The sequence below is a fragment of the Festucalex cinctus genome, chromosome 2 (assembly GCF_051991245.1).
Source record: "Festucalex cinctus isolate MCC-2025b chromosome 2, RoL_Fcin_1.0, whole genome shotgun sequence".
Classification (NCBI taxonomy): domain Eukaryota; kingdom Metazoa; phylum Chordata; class Actinopteri; order Syngnathiformes; family Syngnathidae; genus Festucalex; species Festucalex cinctus.
The window spans coordinates 30567334-30584124 of record NC_135412.1 but is presented as its reverse complement, the minus strand read 5'-3'; the positions used below and the strand labels follow the sequence as shown (position 1 = coordinate 30584124).

The following is a 16791-nucleotide window of genomic DNA, read 5'->3' as shown; positions in this document are numbered from 1 at the left end:
GGGAATGCGTTAGCTGCAGATGTTGTAAATGTTGTCGAATGAAGAACGAGATGGCTGCACTAGAATGTTAAGTTGGAGGGAGAAATTATGCTTACACTGCTGATATTTTATTCATTGCCATACCCATCATTAATTTAATTAAAAACTACAGACTCGTCTTGCCGCATGCAGAAAATGGTCATCGGCTGTAAGCTTTAATTGCAACTGCACTGCACAATATTTGTTGGTGATGTCTGACGTCTAGGTGGCCAAAGTACTCACACTCTGTACTTAAGTAGAAGTAAGAAGTATAAAACAAAGACCCTGGTGAAAGTCGAAGTAATGATTCAACTTATGTGCGCAAGTCAAAGTAAAAATGGGCAATACCTGAAATTAATATAGTTTCCATATTTTATTTCAAATCAAATCAAACTTTATTTATATAGCACCTTCCATACATTCAAATGCAACTCAAAGTGATGAACAATTAAAATATCCATAATAAAATAAAAAGGAAAAGCCACCCCTCGCCCCCATATCCCCATGATCATACCCACAGACACACACGCAAACCACAACATGGCGGGGCACAGAAGAACCCTGTGAGGAAAGGCACCCAGGAGGAGTTCATCCACATTTGACTCTCGAGATATTTTTTTACTTCTTTCTATTTCTCCCGAAAGCTGTGATTGGTTGTTACCTGAGCATTGAACAACTGTGATGTCATTTTCAGTTGACAGCAAGTGACAAAATGGCTGCCCCCAGATTTTGCTGCTTAATTCGTATTCCACAAATTTAATATTAATCAGGATGCTGTTTAGACTAGTCAGGGCACATAAAACATATTTTCGAACATTTTTGACATGACTTTAAAATAAAGTTTTCCAGCAACATGGTGTAATTGTGGTTAGTGTGACTTCTTCATAATCGAGCGGTCCCGGGTTCAAATCCCATCTCAGGCGGAGTTGACATGCTGTATGTTTTCTCTGGCAATCCAGCTTCCTCGTTTTTTTGCGTTTTTTTGCGTTTTTTTTTTTAATTGGTTTAGATACGCAAATATGTCACATCCACTGCAATTATCTATGGCACATGTGTCAAGATCCGGTCCTTGAGGGCCTGAATCCAGCATGTTTTTGAGGTTTCTCTACTCCAACACACCTGATTCAGTGATCAGGATCCTTATCCTGCAGAGCTTGCTGATGACCTTAAAAATGAATCACCTGTGTTGAATGTGGGAAACCTCGAAAACATGCAGGACTCAGGCCCTCAAGGACCGAACTTTGACACCACTGATCTATGGGTCGGAAGGGGTTAAGTTCAATTATTGTGAGAAACCAATAATATGATTAGTGTCTTATTAAAAACAACATAACTAAAGGTAACTGGAGCAAATGTGTTATTTCAGAAATGTGTATGAAACCAGTAGATTTGAAAATTGATCAGTAAGCAAAGAAGTAGCTCTCACTTTCTATTAAGGTTGGTGACCTCTGCTCTAAATTTGTCCATTTGGTATGAATATGAATGTGAGTGGTCCTGGGTGCGCCCTGCCTTTCACCAGTTCATTCCAGCTCGTGAGGATCTTGCACATATAAATATGGTGCCCAAAAATCACAAATGACCAAAAGTATTCCCTTTGTAGTCATTTTACTCAGAATGATACTGGTGGGCAGGCACTCGGGGAAGCAACTATTTGTATACAAGCGCTGCAAAAGACAATTTTCCATCAATTAGTTTAGTTAGTGTCACAAGACTTGTGACTCCATGTGCAGCGAAATATTGAATGTGATTTTCAGGGGGCATATTATGGAAAATTGGTGGTGGTGACCGTTTCACCCTGGAGTGGATTAATTTGATTTCCATTATCTTCTATGGGAAGATTTGTTCTAAATTTGAATTAATTGGAGGCAGGCCAGCATCCAGGAAATAATCATAATTGAATCCACTGCAGTTTATACTTTAAAAAAAAAGAAAAAAGAAAAAAAATACTTTTTTTTTTTTTTTTTTTTTTGTCTTTGGTGTGGGGTATAATGACCCTTTTAATTCTGTGGCTGAAGAGGAACTACCAGTATATCAAGTAAGATTTATGCAGTTGATGATAGTATGGGAGAGAAAGCTCCATATCAAAGAGAACATCTAATATTAAAGCATGCACACGCTATCCACACAGGGCAGCGCTGGCGTCCCACTGTGAAATATGGATTGGCAATGCTATGATGTGCTCTGCTGGAGTGGAGCAGAGAGGCTGGGGGGACACGCAGCACTTGTGTCTTCGACAGAGATAGGCCTCAGGCTCAAATCGGACCCTCCTTGATGACTACAATGTTGATGAAAAGTCCATATGGTGCACGTTTTGATTTGGTCTTCAAAGTATCAATTGCAGTTTCTAAAAAAAAAAGAAAAGAAAAGTGTGAAATATGAAAGCGAGATGCCAAAAGATAAATGAATTGAGGATTATAATGATTCATATATATAACAGCGTGGCATTTCCATCCCCCACATTTTTTCTTTTCATTATCTCATCTGTGATCTTCTTGCAGAAAAAAATCCCCTAGTTCAGAACTGATCAGTGTTTTTGGGCTGAGAAAAATAAAGCCTTCCGCATATTAAGCCGCATATTGTTTTTCTGAGTTCATTCCATTGCAGAATGGTGACGCTATTATAGTTTCTGATTATAATAATACGATTCATGATGCACTCTATTATTAATGTGAATGCAATTTATGATGCGCTAGCTTCTTTCGGCATTCACATGAAAATGTTATGGCACAAACTCAGTGGTTCTCAAAGTCAAACTTTAAGTATGCAGGCTCCCTCTAGTGGTACGTGAAATAGTTACTGCCCAAAGCCCACTTAACACGGCAGTATAATTAGCCCGATTTCAGCCCCAAATTCCCCCTCCCAGGAATCGTAAGGGTATCCAATCCTCCAATATCTAAACGATAATCTAAGCAGATACTCCTGCCGTGTTTGGTGTGTTCAGCCAATCAGAAAGCGACGCAACGAGAAAGGATGGTGGAAAATCCAAAATCAAAACATTCATGGCGCAACAGAAAGTCCGTGTATGTGCTGTCTCCACTCCTTTGACCAACACCTTTTTATGTCATTTTTTTGTCCTGCTAAAAACAAGCACAACCTAACATCACTAGTCTGCCATGTTTGTTTAAAGTTACGTTTAATCTTGAGACATTTTGCAAGATTTATCGTCAAACCTGAAAATTTTCATGAATAATTTCGATTCATGTGTGATGTGTTGATTGCGCCGTGTGGCTGCACATCACACACTGTACGTTCAAAAATGTTATACTGCTTTGTATAAAAAGTTTAACAACCACTGCTTTATATCAACAAACAGAATATTTGTCTGTTGAAGAAAGAACTAACTATTAATATTTACAGATATCCAAACCAAACTCTTTAATCTTCCTTTTTCACTTTTCAACTGCGCTCCATCCCTTTAGGTTTAAAAATAATAATAATAATAATGAATAAATAAATAAATGAATAAATAAATAAATAAATAAATAAATAAATAAATAAATAAATCTTGCTTGAGTACAGGTTAAAATAAATAAATAAATAAAGACATAAATAAATAAATAAATAACATGCTAATCTTAAAAAGAGCATTGCTCCCATCTTTGTGGCCGCTTTCGATATGTTTAAAGTACATGTTTTTCTGTTCTTTGACACGTTTTGTTCTTTCTGTAAGCCCAACTACTAAACCAAACACATTCCATGTGAGGCTTTAAATCTGTCCTCTCTGGTTCTTCAGCCTATGAGCAAAACAAAAAGAGTGCAAACTGAGAGCTGTTTGCTGTATAATTCTTCCAGTTTTGTCTTTTGTCTTGTTTGCGTCACTGCAGCCAATGCAGAGGATTGCAAGTGCTCCCTTGTGGCCTTCAGCTCTAATGTCGCTCCAGAAACTTCTTCCGCCACCATCCTCTGTTGAGCGGAATCGTCATCACAACTATATTTAGCCTCCAAATTCAATTGAAATTCTGATTATAAAAAGAAAACGCTTGGTTGTTTTAACTTTTTGGGTGCAGGGAACCCTTACAAGGGAGATATTTTTACCATGGACCCCCTTACAGTCACAATCCAATAAAACCAATTGAGCCAATTGAACATACCATGTATAGTGTACACCTAAATACAATATACTGTAATCTTACTGCCCACTTATAAGAAATTCTTTTTTTTTTTTTTGCCTCACCCCCTCTCCCATCCCAAATAGATGCAAAAAGACCATACGACAACATGACATTTGACAACATGAAACACTTAATGTAACGCAATAATGATCATTAAAAAAAAAAAAAAACTCAACCTGATTTAAATAAATATTAAATAAAGATAAGTGCAAAACTGAAAAAATAAATACGTCTGAATTGAAGTGTGCCTTTTCCAGAGGAGCATTTTTTCGATGCAGTCATCAATTAGGTGATTGTATGACAAATGCTGTTCAATGTCATAATTAATGCTTATGATCGTCAAGCCACTTGAACGCTCTTGTGCCATTGATGAGAGGAGGTATTTCTTAATCAGCTTTGTCTTTCAAAAGTTCCCCTCAACAGAGGCCACTGAAAGAATGAGCGCAACTGCAATGCGGAGAGAAATCAAAGATAAGGAAACCTTGCCGTAAACGAGCTCAATTATGTATGTACAGTGGTAAAACTCAATCCTGTCATTGCAGCTTTCTGGTGTCGTCATCCATTGTAGGCCCATTGTAATGAAGCTATTGGTACCAGTGAATCCCCTTTCGCCCAAGGAGCATCTTTGACAATAAACTGACTTTGTGGCCCATTTTCCATTTTGTAAAATATCTTCCGACATTCAGTTGTTTGTTTACCGCAAACACGCGTTAGTGTTCCTTCCGCTGTGCTGCTCTCTTACATTCGAGACATGAGAGGCTTTAGTGATGAAATCAGCAGTAAGAAACCTTATGTCTGCTTTTGTATAATTCATAGAGAGTCTAAGACTGCACTTGTTCAAGTGTAGAGCAAACGGTTGGGAACTTTTTTCTCGTAATATACTGAACAGAAATATAAACGCACCACTTTTGGCTTTGCTCCAATTTTTCCTGAGCTGAACTCGAAGATCTAAGACTTTGTCTATGAGCACAGACAGTCTGTTTCTCTCAAATGAGCACCACCAATATGTCTAAATCTGTGTTAGTGAGCACTTCTCCTTTGCCAGGATAATCCATCCACTTCACAGGTGGGACATTGTCAAGATGCTGATTTGACAGCAGGATTATTGCACAAATGTGTGAGGCCACTATAAAATGGAAAGTTTCTCTGCTAGTCACATACCCAAACATTTTCAGCATAAAGACGTCAATATGTGACCTGGGAAATAGGACACCCTAGGCTGCAGTCTGACGATCGACTTTCTGGATGTGTCATGAGACTTGCAGCGCCATGTCGCCATGGTGCTGTCAATACATCACAATTTGCTTGTGTGATGGCTTCGATTGCGGGGGAGCAAGTCGGCTCAACCTGGAAGACCCCAAACATTTTGTCAAGGTCTGCTGGGAAGAAAGTTAAATGTTGTTCAAGCAGGCGTAAAGTTTAGATGACTTTGTGTAACCAAAGAGTCGGTTACTCCGGTGCATGTCAAGGGAAATGATCTTGATGGGATGCCCGAAAAGGCACATAGGTTTTGTTGTGAAATTCAGGTTATGTCAGTTTTTACGCTCATTCGCATCTGCGCTATCTACGTACATCATAGTTGTGTGAAAGGAAAAATAAACAAATAAAAATAAAACATACAAAAAAATAGTTATTCCAAATACATTTTTGTTCTCATTACCAGAGATTGGGGGCTCGAGTCATATAATTTGACTTGAGTTGGGCTGAAGCTGCCAATGTTCCAACTTGATGAGACTTGCTGGGCTAAACCTACTTCAGAATTGGCTTGACTTTGACTTGAGCTACATGACTTGATAAGTTTTGACTGTTTACAATTTGATTCTGTCTTCAAGACAGTCTACCATTTGATTACTTTTTGAAAGCAGAGTTTTATTGTTTCTTGTCGTGCGAGCAAACCTGATAACCATCAGTGCTATAAATATAATAAGTGAAGATCCAAAGATGATTTAATTCAGTTGAATAAATCAGTATTTCTCAGGATTATGTTTTTGACAAAATCAGGAAAGTGCATGGCTACATGCAATGATCACAACTTGAAGAAATGAACATCTTCATGTTGGTTATGCGTTAATTGAGAGGAGGTGAATGTAAGAGACAATACGTAAACTGGGATGAGGCCATTAAAAAATGTGATTGGGAATGTTAGGACAGCTGCGTAACGCAAATAAGGCCATTTGTGTCATGTTTTGGTTCGGTGGTGTTGGGGTTTTGTTTAGTTTTGGGGTGTTCATGTCATCTTTTGTCTGGTTTGTCTCCCCTAGTCTCGTTATCGTTAACCTTGTCCACCTGTGTGTGTCTTCCCTCCCAGTACAGTGGTACCTCTACTTACGAAATTAATTGGTTCCGGAAGAAAGTTCTTAAGTAGAAAATTTTGTAAGTAGAGACGCATTTTCCATGTAAATGCCCTAATCCGTTCCGAGCCTCCCAAAATTCAGACATAAATGTTTTCCATCCATCCATCCATTTTCTTGACCGCTTATTCCTCACAAGGGTCGCGGGGGGTGCTGGCGCCTATCTCAGCTGGCTCTGGGCAGTAGGCGGGGGACACCCTGGACTGGTTGCCAGCCAATCGCAGACATAATGTTTTAATAATAATAAATGTTTTATAAAGCATAAAAATGCATCAAAACATGTAACAAATACATGTTATAATTAGATTATTGCACAATAAATGAGAGTTCTGCGTAATGTAAAAAACAAAGAATAGAGTAAAGAATAAAAATGATGGTCATTTACCTTTTTAACTGCTGTCCTCATCGTTTTTTGCCCTCTTTGGTTCATGTTCTCTCTCAGAAGTGTTTTTTTCTGCCTGGTGTTTTGCAAAGAACTGATCCAAGGATGTTTTTTTTTTTTTTTTTTTTTTTTTTTTAAACAATGCTTCGTTAATGTCCAATGCAAACATCATCTTAGTGAGCAAACACCCGACTGGTGAATTCTGAAACGTCATGGAAACTTCCGGGAAGGCGAGGCATCTTTTTTCAAAAAAAAAAAAAAAAAAAAAGGCCCGTCTCGTCGTAATTAAAAACTTACTGTGCCTTCATCAATCACCAATTGTTTGAATTTTTGCACAAATTCGTTGGCCGTTAGTTCATACATTTACGAAAAACTATCGGAAACACTTCATGGGCCGCGGGATGAATGATGAGGACGCTGTATAGACACCGATCTAGTATACGCTCATACCTATGGTAGAAGGTTCCTCTTAGCCAATGGGATGCCAGAACGATGCACAAACACCGATCTAGTATTTACGCTCGTAGGTACCTATGGTAGGAAATAGCCATAGCCGAAAGTATTTTGCGTTCGGTAATGCATTTTTACCTTCGTATCTAGAAATTTCTTTCGTAACAAGAGGCAATATTTTCCCGTTAAGGCGTTTCGTAACTCGAAAATTTCGTATGAAGAGACGTTCGTAAGTAGAGGTTCCACTGTATGTGTTACCCATTAGTGGCCTCTACCTATTGTGTTCTCCAGGTGTGTCTTGTTCGTGTCTTGTTAGTGTGGTGTATTTAGTCTGTGTTGTGTGATCCCTCCGTGTGGGAGCATTGTCCCAGTTATAGGTTGCTTCTTGGTCCGGTCTGTTTTGCCCCGTTAAGTTCTGTATTGTCCTGTCATGTCGTTGTTACTGTTCTTTTCGTCAAAGTCTGGTTTTCCCATGTCGTCATAGTCATAGTTTTCACATCCAATCCAAGTGTATCGCGCTCCACGTCCAAGCCAAGTGTGTCTCTCGTCTAGCCAAATGTGTCTCTTGTCCAAGCCAAAGTGTCTCTCTCTCACCTCCAAGCCAAGTGTCTCTCTCGTCCTGCCAAATTTGTCCACGTCCTGCCAAGTCTGTCCACGTCAAGCCAAGTGTGTCTTCTCTTTGTCCTCTCACCTTGTCCAGTCAGGCCATCTCTTTCTTCGTCGTCTTGTCCAGTCCAGTCACGCCAGATTATGTCCTCGTCCCCTCACCTATCCTTACTCGTTTCAATAAAGTTTCCCCTTTGGTTCTTAAATCCTGTTTTCTGTCTGTGTCCACTTGCCCTTGGGTACACCCTCATCCACTCACCCCGGCAAAGCATGACACAAGCCAAGTGTGTCTCGCTCCACGTTCCAGCCAAGTCTCCCCATGTCCAAAAAGTCTTCCCTCACGTTCTGGCAAGTGGCGCCCACGGTCTGGTCTCTGGGTCCACCCACCACGTCTATGCACCCCCCATCCTGACAGTTTGCAGACTGGCATTAACTTGGTAGCCTTTTTGCCACAGTAACTTTGGACATTGGGAAATTGTAAAGGTTCACACTTGAGATTTACTTATGAATTGCACATATTGTGATTTTCATAGAAATGAATCCCACAACATGGCAACAACAGATACAGAGATTTCCTTTCCTTTATCGCAAGCCAACTGACAAATAATTCTTTGCTCAATGCTTGGGCTTCTCATTGACTGTATGTCCCCGTCTCAGTTGTTCAGTCAAGCTAATCTCCAGCTGCAGCAGGCAGCTCTTTTCACTGGTCCAATGATGCATTGCAGAGTGACAAGCAGGACATAATCTTTCTCTGAGGGTGCTGGATGGAGGGTAAATAAACTGTATAAACATTGAAGAAACACTCGCTCTTTTGGGATGTTAAATTAAAATGTTGCTGTGGTTGTAGTAATTTACAGAAGGCAAGTAAACAATAATCTAAAAAACATTTTTCACTTGTTTAACCAATTGGCAGCACGGTTAATACCACTTGTTGCCTTTATGACGTCATTGTTATTGGATAATTTTGCTCTTTTTAAAAAAAAATTCTGCCACCTACATTGCGCGTGTAGTGTGGTTACATATATTGCGACATCATCTCATTTACATAAACCTTGGCTGTTATGCAAACACACAATAACAAAAGGCCACAGGAACATTTTGCTCCAGGAACGACTGTACCCAACTAAAAGTTCCTGGTAATTTTGGGGAAAAGTGGCCTGTGTCCAAAAATGTGAATTTCAGGAGGTATTTGACAAAGTAAAAATGTGCTTCACTTTGGACAGCTGCTTTAGGTTTTGCTGCCTCCTTATTGAATAAACTGAACTGAACCATCTCATCCATTTACTGAACTAGAAGAGTTAAACTGTTACAAAAATTGAGTCAATGCAGAGATTATCATTCTGTGGCAACACCAAGGTTTGAACATCTCACCACTGACCATTTCTCAATAATTAGAACTCAATCACAAAACTGAAAAAAAAAAAAAAAAAAAAAAAAAGACTCATTGGACATGATGAAGGCAAGACACGGCAAGGCAAGTTTATTTGCATAGCACATTTCATACACAAGACAACTCAATGCAAAGAACAATAAGCATCAACAAACACAGTAGTTAACAACATTCAGAGCAAAGAAGAGAAAACAAAAGTAGCTTAGAAAAGAACATACACTGATAATGTTAAAACATACAGCAAACTTTAAAAACTTTTAGCGTAAGGAAGTTTAAAATAATAATAATAATAATAATAATAATAATAATAATAATAATAATAATAATAATAATAATAATAATAATAATTAATAATAATAATAATAATAATAATAATAATAATAATAAAATAATAATAATAATAATAATAATAATAATAATAATAATAATAATAATAAAAGGGAAAAACATGATTAATTAAAACTGTTTAAAAGTAGTTAGTCAAAGGTATGAGAAAAAAAGCAAAGTTTTCAACCTGGATTTAAAAGCATTTACACTCAGGGCTGACTTCACTTCTGTTAGCCTAAAGATCTTAATTCCTATTTTTTCAGGGAACGCATCATCTCTAATTCTTGAGACTATTATGCAATGCAACAATAGAATGTTTATGGCGAATGGCAATTATGTTGTCATGTTTGTCAGTGTATCCACACGAGGTTGCATAGCTGTGCACTGAAATCAAAAAATAACACCCAAGGGAAAGTCTCTGAAGGTTGTTATAAAACTTCCACATCTATGATTCAAGCACTACAGATCCAGTCTCTGACATACATGTTTGATCACAGCCTCATATCGATGTGTGTTACATGTGTGCTGCATGCATATACTGCACATATTTAACAACCATATTTTAGTATGAAAATAATTCATCATTCTGATGTATGACTTCCTTTGCTGAGCTTGTTTGAAACCAACATTAAAGATTCAGTCTTGGACTGACAATTTTTATTTGCTGACAGCTGTCACACAAATGCTGTTTACATGCAAAAACACATTTTCAAAGCAAATTCAGACATTTGTCTCAAAATATATCAACCATATGTGTCGATAATTGCTGGACAACGACAGATAATGTAACACTGACGTGCAGACCTACTACCCAAAGCCAGCTGAGATAGGCTCCAGCACCTACCTTGTGAGGAATAAGCGGTCAAGAAAATGGATGGATGGATGGATCATTTTAGTTTTCTGGATTTTTTGTTCTTTTTTTTGGGGCGTGGCTAAATGACATCCCTGTGACTCACTTGGGTGCAAGCATTAGTCACCCCCACCCCACTTGACCACATTGACATCAGCAGCGCTGAAGTATGATCTGCACCAAGCTATCTAACCATTCCTACCGTTATGCATATAAGCGTGCGGCCACTTTTGAGTGCCTCATATTGTCAGCTATGTGCGAGCACAACACTGTGAGAAAGGCAAAAGCATCAGGAGGGGAATTGGGAGAAAGTTTGATTTGACAGCTTTGCACTGCTGTGCAAAGCGTGCCTCATTGTCAGGCGTGATCATGCGAATGTCATGACAGAAATAAAGGAGAGGAAAAAAGCTCTGATGGCATTTCAACATACTTCTTTCTCCAACCCCTCTCATTTGTAACCATACACACAGAACCAGAGCAGAAAGTGTTATTTTAAAACCTACCGGTATACCTGACAGGAGAATGCTTGCCCATATATTTATGGACTGATTCTCAAGAAACTGCTCAGTTGCTTCACTCATTTCTAGCAGAATTAAATCCAACTACAAGTTCTATTGTATTTAAATTCGCTCCGAAATTGGTTGTGAATGCTTAGAGATGCTGTTGACGCATTGGTAATACTAATGAAAGGAGGTGATTGACAACAATAGCACTCAGGAGGAAAAAAAACAAACAACTGTCCCAAACGAGTACACAGTCTGTTCTTCTTTTCGTTAGGCAAAGAACAAACAAATGGGGGGGAAACACTTCAGAGCGACTTGTGCTGCAGTACAGTGTTGAACTTTGCTGAGCCGTAATTGTCGCATTCGGTAATTTGCTGACTGCATCATTTGCATACAGAACTTGTCAGTTTGACTTCCACAGAGTGCAGACATTTTTTTTTTGTTCTCATTGACTTTGCACAGTAAAGATAATGCATGCATGGGTTTCTTTCTTCTTGTGCATACTGGAGGAATTGCTGAGAAAAGCATTCACACTAATGCTATTGTGTTTAAATTTTATTTGTTTCTGAAACTCTTTTGCACCTCATCTATTGTGAGGTGTCGACACATTTGTTAAATGCGTGAAATGCACATCTCAGGAAAAAAATAACAGATATAATTACAGCAATTATTTCCGCAAGCGAATGTTGGACAAACATTAGCAACAACAACTGAAAATCAGTACATGATGTCTGTGTGTGCGACTGAATAATTCTCTAGAATATTAACAAATATAATGAAAAAAAGATGAGTCGATGTTTATAAAATCCCCTTCCCCGCACGCGCATTACGCTCTGCTCGCCATCTCCTGCTGACTTTGTATGGCACTTTTAAAGCATTCACTGAATGTTATCACGGGAAACCAGTCTCATTGTTAAATTGCTTGGAATAACTTGACTCAGCATGTTCCACAAAAAAAAAAAAAAAAAAAGGGAAAAGGGTACGCTGTGTATCGCTGCTTGCTGTACTTCAAAGCGCCAAGTGAATACATTTATTGTTCAGAGTGGTTTTAATCTCAGCCGTGCACTAGTTTATTTAAGCTTTCCTTGTAATTATTGTTCTTAGTTGTATAAACAATAACATTAGCCGTCGCAAATAAAGGGATGCTGCAAAACCATTTGAGCCAGTTGAGCTTGTAAAGCTTTAAACTTCTGGTGACCCACTGCACATATTAGCAGCTTTTCTTTAATTGTTCATCAGTGCTGGTGTACTGGTGGGGCACATAGGACCATGCACTTCCTAACCAGATGTATGGGAAAAAAAATGCCATTTTAAAAATGGAAAGCCTGCCTTCAAAATACGTGCTCCAAATGTATGTCATTTTTCATAATACATTTCTCAGTGCATGTGTAAAATCCAGCCCAACAAAGGGTTTGAATAATCTAAAAATAACCCCATTACCCGATTTTTTTGTACATTTCTTTCCACAAAAATCAGATCGCTCAGAATATTAATATTATTGAGGTAATATTAATACAAATCTGCATAACATTCCAAATCAACAACAGAATTAATATGGCTGTCTCGCTGTAGAAAAGGCAGTATAAGGCCCTTTGCAAGCACAACAAAGCCAAGTCTGCCATCTAGTGGTGAATGGTGAAATTACAACTTCCAACTCTACAGTGGAACTCTACTAATCTTGGCAGTAAGGGACTGGCCAACCAATGAATAACGAAAAAATGTGTATAATTGGAAATGCATGGGGGAGGAAAATGTGTAACTAAAAATTAAAATAAATAAATAAACAAATAAATAAATAAATCTTAATCTTCAAAAATAATTTCCAATGGAAAGGGGGAGTTGTTTCCCCAAAGAAAACAAAAAGAAACAAAAAAATAATACATTTTGGGGAAAAACACGTAACTTTCGATTTTTAAATATTGCTTCAATCATCAACAATGATGGCCTGTTCTTTCAGTATTGCTTTCCATAAGGATTACGGTTAAGGAATATATCATTTCATTTTCTTAAAGGTTGGTTAGGAGTGACCCATCTAACTAAAAGAGGAAAGTCTCTAGAAATAAAAAAAACAACAACAAAAAAACAGTGACACCGATTACTACTTTCCAATTCGTTAGGGATTTGGTGCCATTTTCTGGCATCTTAGAGTGTTACAAAAGAGCACAAAGAGTTTTTCAAGTAATAACTGAGTGTATATTCCACAAAAAAAGGTGCATTGGTGAATAGGCTGGGCTTGACTGTTATTGTGAGATTCTTCAAGTTTTCATCAATGACAACAATCACAGCCACTGTCTACTGATTTATATTTTTTTCTTAAAAAAAAATACTTAGTACTGATGACATTTCGTTCTCTCTTGCTGCTGTCCTACAGGATCCTCATTCAACAAGTCCAGCGACCCTTTCGCCAACGCAACGTGCAACGTGTCCACAAATGATTCGACGTTGTGCTCGCCAGAGGACGACGACGCTGGAGCGGCAAGTCCATACAAGGCGGTCGAGATGTTTTTCATCGCCCTGGTCACTGGCTCGCTGAGCCTCGTGACCGTCACGGGGAACATTTTAGTCATGCTGTCCATCAAAGTCAACCGCCACTTGCAAACTGTCAACAACTATTTCTTGTTCTCGCTGGCATGTGCTGACTTGATCATTGGTGTGTTCAGCATGAATTTATACACCGTTTACATCATCGTTGGATACTGGCCCCTCGGGCCCGTGGTCTGTGACCTGTGGCTTGCTTTAGATTACGTAGTGTCCAACGCATCGGTGATGAACCTGTTGATTATCAGCTTTGATCGCTACTTTTGCGTGACCAAGCCCCTCACATACCCCGCGAGAAGGACGACTAAGATGGCGGGCTTGATGATTGCGGCTGCCTGGATCTTATCCTTCATCCTTTGGGCCCCTGCCATCTTGTTCTGGCAATTCATCGTTGGGCAGAGGACAGTACCACCTGGAGAGTGTTACATTCAGGTACGCTAAAGAAGTTTGGAGGACATGAAATCTCCTCTAATTGAATCTGTACATCACAACTCCAAACAAGCGTGAATGCAAATTGCAGATGGCAAAGTCCCCGGGAGGCTGTAAACGATATTTTTGGGAGGGCTTCCTGGCAAAATATTTTGCACACACAGATCCAATCCGCACACCTGCACAAATCAAGGTCAGAGTCCTAAATTGTCCTAGAAAACATCTAATTATTACAAAAAGATTATGAAAAGATTTTCTTTGAATAAATTACAATTATACAAGAAAAGGTCATACATATTTGAGAATATAATGGTATTAGGAATTGGTTTTCATGAGAATAAATGACAGGAAAATATCAGGAATGCATTAGCCTATTACAAGAAAATATGTCTAACTTTTAGAGAATGAAGTCATAATATTCAGATAATATACAGATAGTGTACATAACGAGTCAAGCAGCTAAGATATCGACTGTTGAGGCTCTTGTTTCCAGTACTGTGTAAGTATACACATTAGATCTGAGCTGGAATCAGAATTAATAGTATGAGAACTGGAAGCAAAAATATTGTGTGTTTAAGATATCAATGTATTGCAATCACAGTTCTAAAATGTATTATTTTGAAATAGTTGCTTTAATAGCAAGTGTTGAAAATCTGTGTAAGGTATGTAAATAAATGTAGAAGGAAAGCGAATAACTGAATTTAAATAATCCAAACCCCCGCAACCTTGTGAGGAGTAGGCGGTTCAGAAAATGGATGGATGGATGGATGGATGGATGGATGGATGGATGGATGGATGGATGGATGGATGGATGGATGGATGGATGGATGGATGATCCAAATGTACTTCTGGTAGAATTGTAGAAGTACTTGTAAGTATCTACTTTGCTTTTCTCAGCTTTGCGAAGTAACATCACGGGGAAATAAATTTGATGTTAGCCATGCCACTTTGCTAGTTATCACTTCGAGTCATCATTGTAATATTTCTTTTTATTTTATTTTTTTATTTCAAACATGTATAAAAACAAAATAATTATAAGAGTACATATAGAAAAAAGGAAAAATACAAGACAGATAAAGCAACACATACAACATTAAAGCAACAAAAATCACAATTTTGCAATAATTTACCCAGTCATTAGCTACACATTTATAGATGTTCGAAAAGGAGTAGGAAGAAGTATAAACTTATCAAGTCCTACCCCTTTAACGTCCATTACACAATAAGTAGTATGTATATATATATATATATATGAGAAAAAAAACTGCTAATATACAGCTTGATTATTAATAACAAGGGTTATTATAATTATTAATAATGAACACATTCAATAGTAAAACGTACATATATTCTCATACTTTTACAATACACAGATATATATTTTTTTGTCAATATCAATATTTGGACATTGTTGTAAATCAATACTCAACCTTTTCACTCCACATACAGATATACAAAAAGGAATATTGATGTTACCTTGAATTTGTCAGTGAGTGGTGGCTCTTGTACTTGTACTTGTGTAAATGTGGTATTGTATTGGATGTAGTGACTCTTCTGTCAGCTACACTTTCTAAGCATGATTTTTATATCCTACCTCAACCATGGTGTTGTACCAGTAGCAAAAAAAATATTCAAGAGTCGACTTTTTCAATAAGGGGAGATGACAGTAACCGGCCCATGCCTAATACACACTAGGGATGTAACGATATCAAAACTTCACGATACGATATGATCATGATATGAAGGTCACAATACCATAATTATCACGATATTGTGAGGGCCATGACAATATTTAAGAAAGATCACAATATTGTAAAAAAGAGAGCTCATACTAAAAAAAAGCACAATATTGTGCTTTTGGCCATAACAGCAATGCATATAAACCACCTACAATCTCTATATTGTCGTTGTCCAATATTGAGGCACTTGGTAATGCAAGCACACATTGATCACTTTACAAGCAAATTAGGTTCCCCTTCATCTGACAATTAGCATAGATTTTAAACATAGAAGGCCAAAACATCCCTCATGAAAATTAAATTGCACTAATAAACTAGCCACCAGAGGGTACTAGAACTGCACAAATGGAAATCAACAACTTTTTTAACAAATGTGTTCCTTTTACATATTGTGAACATGACGACCACGATATTGTGCCAGTTTTAATATCATCATATCACGAAATTGCCCTTATCGTGACATCCCTAATACACACTACTATGTAAAAATAAATATTTTGACAACAACAGTGTGAACAGTTCAATGTGACTTTAAGTGACCAAATATGAGATAAGGAGTGTTGAAGTCGACCTAAAAATGTGCAGGCTCTGGAAAAGTATCAGAGGCATGACAGAATTCCTCATCAGATCAATAAAGTATCTACCGACCGACCAGAGGCGGAACGTTACGAGCCACAAACAAAGTGTGAAGTGTAACACCGAGACTCACTGTCCATGCATGTATTAAAAGCAGTCGTTGCCGTCAAACTGAAATCATCACTATAATTGAGCAACCCGAATCAGAACGAGCACTTCAGGAACATAAGTGTCTCGCTTCAAGTTCTGCCTGAAAGACAATCAAATACATCCAGGTGCTGTTACGCCTCCAATGTGCCAATTTACCAGCGAGGCAAGGAAAGTGGCTTCAGACTGTTGATTTCAGCCAGGTAACAATTTTGACATTAAATAACAAAAAATGTAGCTTTAATTGTGGATTTGTGACACGGCGACTGTGCTGACAGAAATGTAACCTTTTTTTTCTTAGTAATGTGCCTGTATTATTATTCCTCCAAAGCAAAGAGAGGATGTTCTCTTTAGATGTCTCGTATGCTGTATT

At 38.0% G+C, this 16791-nt stretch overlaps 1 protein-coding gene across 2 annotated transcripts in view; it reads left to right on the top strand.

Annotated features, from left to right (window-relative positions):
• Positions 1–16791, top strand: part of LOC144014516 (muscarinic acetylcholine receptor M4-like) — a 46038-nt gene that overhangs the window by 12486 nt on the left and 16761 nt on the right. For both annotated transcript variants that reach the window (XM_077514478.1, XM_077514477.1), the window contains exon 2: positions 13361–13959. In XM_077514478.1, coding sequence (XP_077370604.1) covers positions 13361–13959 — 599 coding nt within the window. The remainder of the gene's footprint in view (positions 1–13360; positions 13960–16791) is intronic.